Source organism: Aphidius gifuensis, linkage group LG5 (assembly GCF_014905175.1).
Source record: "Aphidius gifuensis isolate YNYX2018 linkage group LG5, ASM1490517v1, whole genome shotgun sequence".
Taxonomy (NCBI): Eukaryota; Metazoa; Arthropoda; class Insecta; order Hymenoptera; family Braconidae; genus Aphidius; species Aphidius gifuensis.
This window is the reverse complement of record NC_057792.1, coordinates 4387401-4395542: the sequence shown is the minus strand read 5'-3', so window position 1 is coordinate 4395542 and position 8142 is coordinate 4387401. Positions and strand designations below refer to the sequence as shown.

At 25.1% G+C, this 8142-nt stretch overlaps 2 protein-coding genes across 2 annotated transcripts; one reads left to right on the top strand and one right to left on the bottom strand.

The window, feature by feature from the left end:
- Positions 1 to 276: 276 nt before the first annotated feature.
- On the bottom strand, positions 277 to 1753 carry LOC122857002. The gene is made up of 3 exons (XM_044158965.1): positions 1515 to 1753; positions 716 to 937; positions 277 to 638 (listed from the first exon to the last, which is right to left on the bottom strand). The coding sequence occupies exons 1-3, from the start codon at positions 1535 to 1537 to the stop codon at positions 524 to 526; spliced, it is 360 nt and encodes a 119-aa protein (XP_044014900.1). The 5' UTR covers positions 1538 to 1753; the 3' UTR covers positions 277 to 523.
- Positions 1754 to 2768: 1015 nt separating this feature from the next.
- On the top strand, positions 2769 to 7881 carry LOC122856247. The gene is made up of 6 exons (XM_044157939.1): positions 2769 to 3291; positions 3703 to 3807; positions 3859 to 4303; positions 5054 to 5157; positions 5254 to 5793; positions 6148 to 7881. The coding sequence occupies exons 1-6, from the start codon at positions 2769 to 2771 to the stop codon at positions 7866 to 7868; spliced, it is 3438 nt and encodes a 1145-aa protein (XP_044013874.1). The 3' UTR covers positions 7869 to 7881.
- Positions 7882 to 8142: the final 261 nt, after the last annotated feature.

Genomic DNA, 8142 nt, shown 5'->3' with positions numbered 1-8142 from the left:
CACCACCCTGAGCGCTAGCATACCAATGATTTATTTTCTTGATATTATTATTATTATTTGTTTTTTATAAATTTAGGATAACAATATTGTAAATAGTTGTAAAACGATTAAAATTAATAGTAAAAATATCATTTTGGAATTTAAATTTGTTTTTTTTTTAAAGCTTGGAATAAACAAAAAGAACTAAAATAAATAATTTTCTATTATTTAGTTTATCTATCATTAAAAATAATAATACCCATTATTATTAACATTTTAACATTTTTAACTAGAAAATAAACGAGTTTTCTAGAAAATTTTTATTCGATATTTAAACATACATAAAAGCATATGATTATTTAGTGTTTTTTTTTTAATTTTTTTTTTTTTTTTTATCCAGAATACATAAATTTGACTGAATTAATATAGAGAATTAATAATCCATGTACGAGAAAAAAAAAAAAATTATTATTATTAACATCGTTTACAATTCTTTAGATATTTGAAATTGAAAATAATGTAAAATAATGTATGTATATGGCTTCTAAGATTCTCCAATAAAAATTTGATGCATAAGTTTTCTGATTTCATCATGGAGCTCTTTTTTTTTATTCATTTGATCGAGTGTTGGATGTGGTCCCAACTCTTCACAATACTTCCTGTAATTTTTCGTATACATAAAATTTGTGATTAAATGTCATTTTAATTTTTTTATAAAATTAATATAATTACTTACTTATATTCAGCCTGCTTTTTAGTTGTTAATTCTAAAGTTTGCAATTGTTGTGGCGAACGTGCTGGTAGTGGCTTCCAGTTTTGTATGGTTCTTAATTTTGCATCAGCATATTTTTCCTCTTTAGCTATATATTCATCAAGAATTGTTTTTGCACCTTCCGATAGTTCCCCCTCGTCACTTAAACGCTGTTTAATATGACTGAGTAGATCAACTCTAGTACGACTATTTTTTTGTAAGAAAAAAAAAAAAAAAAACCATTATAAACATTATTTATAAGTTTGCGGATATTTAACAGAATTATAGGTAATAATATTCGTTTTTTTAATATTAATTATTAAAGTTGACCTGTTTTAGATAGGTTAAACATGGCTCTTATGGGAGCAAGTGTAACAACATAATTTCGAACATAAACAAATGTGGTTAAACGGAGTTACAGATTTCCCAAAAACTTTTTTTTTTTAAATACGATTAGGTATAAAATTTTTTTATGGAAAAATGATTCTTTATGGTATAAAATAATTATAGTGATTAAAATATACCTATATAAATAATAATTGATTTCATACAAAAAAAAACTAATTGAAAATATTTTTTTTATTTTTTTGGGGTAAAAAAAATATATCAAAATGGAGATAAATAGCTCAAGGTTATGTAATATGTTTTTTTTTTATGTATGCTTGAGGTGGTTTGGGGTGCATCCCCGAACCTCCTTTTGCTTGCGGGTAGCCATTTTAGCAGTAAAAATAACACAAAAAAGTCTAGTATTATAATTTTAGTAAATTTAGAAATATTTACTTACATCTGAGTTGTTGAAGAAGCCATGATGATAAGTTTCTTATATTATAATATAAGATAATCACCTTCAAAAGTTATTAATGATTGCTGATAGAAAGAAATAAAAAGTATTTGATCCTTTACGACCAAATGCTCCAAGGCCCAAGCACATTTATCTATTTATTAGTTTATAACATGGAGGTGAATTAATTAATAACAATTAATAAATAATTATCTTTTGACTTGTCACATTATCATGAAAAAATATTGTAAACAAAAATACCATGTGACCATAGAACTGTTGTAGCAAAAGCGTCATCACCGGCAAAAAAACGTACTAACTTGCTCCGTGAGCTTCAGTAAATTTCGAGAGATTACCCTCCTTATTGCTCCTTATACACCTCCATGTTTAAAATATGTAAACCAGCGAGAGAGAGAAGTAACCGGTTTTTTTTTCTCTCTCTTTTGGTTAATTAGTTGTTCCAGTCACCACCTCGAGCGCTAGCGTACCAATTAATTAGAAGAAAAAAATAAAAACAAATGATTAATTTACTTGATATTATTATTATTATTTGTTGTTTATAAATACAGGATAACAATATAGTCATTAGTTGTAAAACAATTAAAATTAATAGTAAAAAACGGTTCAATGCACCGGTGTATATTTTCTTTAGAGTATTATACCGAAAAAATACGGTATTAAAATAAGGGCTGGGTGGTATGTGTCCATGAAGGTTATCCATTGCTGGATCAAAAGAAAAAAAAAGAAAAACATAAATATATCCCATAAAAAGAAAATAATAAAAAACACGCGTGTATCATTTTGTAGAATTTCGTCATTTGTTTTATTTTTTATTGTTTAAATTATATGTCATTAAAATAACAATAATTATTCAGTGCCTATATAAATCAAAGAAAAGTGTTGATATCTCCAATTGGGTAAGTAGAAATACTTATTCTTATCAATTTAAAATATAAACTTTCATTTGGTATCAAATTTAATAATGTATAAATAATAAACAAATGAAGTTTGTTCCTGTGAAGAATGTAAATATAGTATATGAATATTTTAACTTGATATAATAAAAAATTCTTTTTTGTTTTTAGTATCATATTGGCAAGATACCTGTTGAATGCCAGCACCACAAATTAAATTTTAAATGTTATTTTATATTAATAACAATTATTAAGATTAAACTGTAAGTATACACATTTAAATTAATTAATTAATACGTAATATATTGTCTAAAGTATTTTTTATGTATTGTTAGACCTCATAATGTCAGGGAATCCCAGCATTATTCCAAGCTTAATGTCAATTAGCACTGCAAATGGAGTGTCTACCAAGGAACTCGGTTATACAGATCATGATGAGTTACCTTGGGGTATTGAAGAAACAAAAAAAAAGAGTCAAAATGGTTGCTTTCTATGCAAATTATGTAATGGTAGAACAATTGGAAGAATTTTAAATATTAATACTCATGTTAATGGCTTGAAACACTTGAGAAATTTGAAAGATTTTTTGATTGATAAACAAAACAAGCTGGAAATGCAAATACAACAAAAAGCTGAACATAAAAAGGAGAGTATTAATAAACATAATTTAAATTCTAATCCAAAGTTGATGTCATTAAATAGCACATCTAGCAAATCTAATTGTGGACTGAATAATAAACCAAATATTGTTAAAAATACACCATTAAATACCTCGAAATTAAGTCAAACACAAGATGAAAGTAAATTATCATGTTCATCATCATCATCATCATCATCATTTGATATTAAAAAGTCTGATGTACCAGGTGATAAATCATTATCAAAATATTCAGAGTTTATTATTGAAAATGATAAAACTGATAAATTTGCATATAGATGCACACTTTGTTACAAGAAACTTAAAAGTAGTGGTTCAGTTTCAAATCATTTGAATATTTCTCAACATATAGAAAATTTAAATGATGAGAAATTAATTAAAATAACTCGAATGGTTAATCAACAACCAACTAGTGAATTTAATGATAATACCTGGTTGCCTAAAAATATTTATTATCACGTTATGTCTGGTATTTATTCATGTCAATTATGTGAAACGAGATTTCTTAATTTTTCATCTGTAAATGAACATATTTACGATTGTAATCGTAAAAATAAAAGAAAAATTGCTGAATTAAAACAAAGTAATATAATTAAATATGGTATAAAAAATGTTGCAGGTCAACAAAATAATTATACAGAAGGAACAAAAGTCAATATTGATAATAAAAATAATAAAGATGTTGAAATGGTTACAGTTGATAAAAAGAAACCATTGATCAATAGTTTATTGTCAAATAATGTTGATAAAAATACAATAAAAAATTATAATGAAGAATCTCTAGGTCCTGTAAATTTTCCTAAATGGGAATCAATTAAACAAGAAGATATTGATAAGCACTATGATGATTTTGAAGATTTTCTTAATAAGTTAAAGTCAAGTTCAAATGATAGTATTAATATTGATGTTAAAAGTGAATTTGAGCAAAAAGACAAGAAGCATTTACCGAGTGAAAAACATAAAAATAATATTGCTGCTATGGATAAAAAATCAGCTGATAATAATTCAATTAATATTGCAACAAATCAGATAAATTCTATTGTTAATAATAAAGAAAAAATGACTGAGGCTGATTCAACAGAAACAATAGACGATAATAAATCTAAAGAAATATTATCAAATGAAATAGAAATGCTTAGTCAAAATCGTTATCAATGTAAAATTTGTTTTTGTCATTTGGGTGATCCGAAGACTGTTTCAGAACATTTAAAAGGCCAACGGCATTTTGCCAACAAAAAGAAAAAAAATGAAGAAAATAAACAACAAGAAAAAAATATTGAAGCTAAAAAATCAAATGACAAGCCAAGTTTAATTAATCCAACTGAGGTTAAAAAAAATTCTATTGTCAATAGTAAAAAAGATACAGTATCATCACTACGTCATCAACATGATATTCCAAATGCAATTACTGAAGTAAAATCATCACCAGATATCAATTTGTTGCAGCACAATGAAAATATTCCAAAAACAAAAGAAACAAGTAACAATAAAATATCTGAAGAAAAATTATCAAATGAAGTAAGACTACTTCATCAAAATCGTTACGAGTGTAAAATTTGTTTATGCAGATTGGATGGTTTAAAAAGTGTTGCACAACACTTGAGAGGAGAACGTCATGCTGCTGAAAAAAAGATTATTGCATTAAAAAATAAAGAAAATGAACATCATGAAAAAAATGTTGAAGTTAAAAAATCAAATGATAATCCAATTTTAAATAAACCAACTGAAATTAAAAAAAAACCTATTGTCAATAGTGAAAAAGACACAGCTTCAGCTCTACGCCATCAACATAATTTTCCAAATGCAATTGCTGAAGTAAAATCATCACCAGATATCAATTTGTTGCAGCACAATGAAAAAATTTCAAAAACAAAAGAAACAAGTAACAATAAAATATCTGAAGAAAAATTATCAAATGAAGTAAGACTACTTCATCAAAATCGTTACGAGTGTAAAATTTGTTTATGCAGATTGGATGGTTTAAAAAGTGTTGCACAACACTTGAGAGGAGAACGTCATGCTGCTGAAAAAAAGATTATTGCATCAAAAAATAAAGAAAATGAACAACATAAAAGTAATGTTGAAGTTTTGGTTAAAAAATCAAATGACAATCCAATTTTAAATAAACCAATTGAGATTAAAAAAAAACCTATTGTTAATAATGAAAAAGATACAGCTTCAGCACTACGTCATCAATATGATTTTCCAAATGCAATTACTGAAATAAATTCATCATTTTCATCTCTTAATATAACACCATTAGAAATGAATAATACTGCTCAAAATTACAGCAAAACTAATGAATTACGTTTTAAAAAATTTGAAGATCCACGTAAAGCTATGATGAATGCTGAAGACTGTGAAATATGTCATATTAAAGTACCAGGAGGAGTAAAAGGTTTAAGTGAACATCGTTTAACTAATGAACATATTGATAATATGAATAAAGTTTTTGGTTTTATGGATTCATCAATAAAACCAGCTTGGTCTGTTCCAACAACAAATACAATGGAATTTAATATTTCAACAGGTTTGAATTTAAATAATGCAGCTTGGCCAACAGTTATTGATGCAGCTAAATCAAGAGGTACTGTAAATATTTCAAAATTAGTATCAAGTGATAAAATTGCAGAACCAGAAGCAAAACATTCTTGTCATATTTGTGAAAAAAAAACAGTAACACGAAATGATCTTCATACACACATGAGTTGTCATTTTGTTGATAGATTTCTTATTAATTCTGATGTAGAAGTTGATAGAGTATTGATAAAAACTGAAAAAGAAATAAATAAAAATTTAGAAAATAATGAAAAAGACTTGAAAGAAAATGAAGAAGAAATAAAAGAAAATGAAGAAGAAATAACTGATATGCAATCATTTTTAAATGATTTATTAGGTATCAAACCAATTGTTAATAATAATGATGATGTTAACAATAATAACAACAACAACAACAACAGTGATGATGAATCATCTTCAGATGACAACTGTGATAAAGAAGACACTACAAAACAAGACAGAAAAAATAAAAAAATACAAACATTAAAACGTAAAAAAATTAAAGATAATATTATTTACAATGGACCAAGTAAAAATTTGAATATTTATGAAATTGATAATGATAAAATTGAAAATATTAAAAAAGGAATTACTCTGTCAATGACTCTTGATGAAAATAATATTTGGTGTTTTATTTGTAATGAAAAAGTAAAAAATTCACTTCAAACATTTAATGAACATATTTGTTCACGTTTACATGAACGTAATTATGAACAATTAATGGAGCAACATGAACAATATGAAACATTTAATGATCAGTTGAGTAATTTTGATTTGGCTATTCAATATATTTATGAAATATCAAATTCAACAGTACAATGTTTGCCATGTGATATAATGATAATGAATAAAAGTGAAATGATTAAAAATCATATTGATACAAAAAATCATCAAGATAAAACTAATACTTATGATAAAAATAAGAATAATATATATAAAAGTATTCATTCTATGAGTAATCCTTATTTTTATAATTGTCAAGTATATTGGTGTGTAATATGTGGTGCAAAATTTCATAATGAAATTGAATTTCGTGAACATCTTGATAAAAAGAAACATCGTAAAAAAGTTGAAGAATATTCGCACAAATTAATATTTGATTATTGTCCAACTTGTGCTGTATTGTGGTATGGATTTCCTCAAACATTTTCATATCATTGTGAAGGAAAAATGCACAAATATCACAAAAAAGATAAACATTTTTTCATCAATGAATTACCAAGTGTTATTATTAATGACATGCTTGTAAATCCAGATTATTATGCAGATAAATTAGTTAGTTTAATTGATAATTTTGCTGAAAATGAGCGTAAAAAAGAGAAGCTAGTATTAAAAGATTTAACAAATACAATTAAAAATAAATATCCACAAGCACAACATTATATTTTTGGATCACGTTTAATTGGATTGGCATTTGAAAATTCTGATATTGATATTTATTTAGATTGTAAACATAAAAAAAAGAGTTCATATTTTGGTTCAAGTAGTATTGAAGTCAATGAAGTGATAAAAGAAGTTGAAAAATGTTTAATTGATAAAAAAAATGACTGGCTTATTAAAAGAGTAATTTTAAATGCAAGAATACCAATTATTAAACTTGTTCATCGTACGACATTAATTGATTGTGATATTTCATTTAATAATGGTCTTGCTGTTGAAAATTCAAATTTAATTAAAATATATTGCGATAAAAATTCAAATTGTCGTAAACTTATTTTATTTATAAAAAAATGGTTTAATTATTGTGATCTTACACGTATTTCAAGTAATGCAATAGCTTGGTTAGTTATTTATTATCTTCAAGTACAATCAATATTACCAGCAGTCATTGAGTTAATTGAAAAAAAAACTGAAAAACGTACAGTTGCTGGTTGGGAAGTTGGTGTTGGAACTGATATATTTACTTTTACTGAAGTCAAAGATTTTAAAAAATTATTAAAAAATTTTTTTTTATTCTATGCATCATTTGATTATAAAGATGATATTATTTGTCCATTGCTGGGCAAGGCTGTGAAAAAAAGTTTATTTTTAAAGCCACGTGAATTACCAGCTTCAATGAAACATTATGTTCGTCAATTAGAACATGGCCATATGCTTGAAGTTGATTGTGTAATGTGTATTCAGGATCCATTTGATCTTGGACACAATATTACTGATTCTGTTGATAAATTTAATGTCTATCGTTTTATGACTTTTTGTATTAGCAGTGCTAAAATACTTGAATAATAATCTACGTTAAATGTTATTATTTTAATAACATATTTTTGTTTTTATAAAGGATTAAAAACATTCAGTATTTTTTGTTTCTTATTGAAAAGTAAAAAACATTCAATGATTATTTTTCTCATGTGCCTTAACTTGGTGTAATATTATGATAAAATATTACACTTTAATGTTAATAATAACTTTTCTCATTATTTATACTAATCTACACACTTATCTATTTATAAATTATAATTATAAATTTTAAGACAATAAGTGTGTTTTTATCAATAAAAAA

Coding starts and splice junctions, on each gene's coding strand:
- LOC122856247 (XM_044157939.1), top strand. CDS start 2,769: ATGTCAGGGAATCCCAGCATTATTCCAAGCTTAATGTCAATTAGCACT. Junction 3,292..3,702: donor TAAAAAGTCTGATGTACCAG/GTGATAAATCAT, acceptor AAAATGTTGCAG/GTCAACAAAATAATTATACA. Junction 5,794..6,147: donor TCTTCATACACACATGAGTT/GTCATTTTGTTG, acceptor AAAAAATTAAAG/ATAATATTATTTACAATGGA.
- LOC122857002 (XM_044158965.1), bottom strand. CDS start 1,537: ATGGCTTCTTCAACAACTCAGAT. Junction 938..1,514: donor GCTTCTTCAACAACTCAGAT/GTAAGTAAATAT, acceptor ACAAAAAAATAG/TCGTACTAGAGTTGATCTAC. Junction 639..715: donor AAAAAGCAGGCTGAATATAA/GTAAGTAATTAT, acceptor GAAAAATTACAG/GAAGTATTGTGAAGAGTTGG.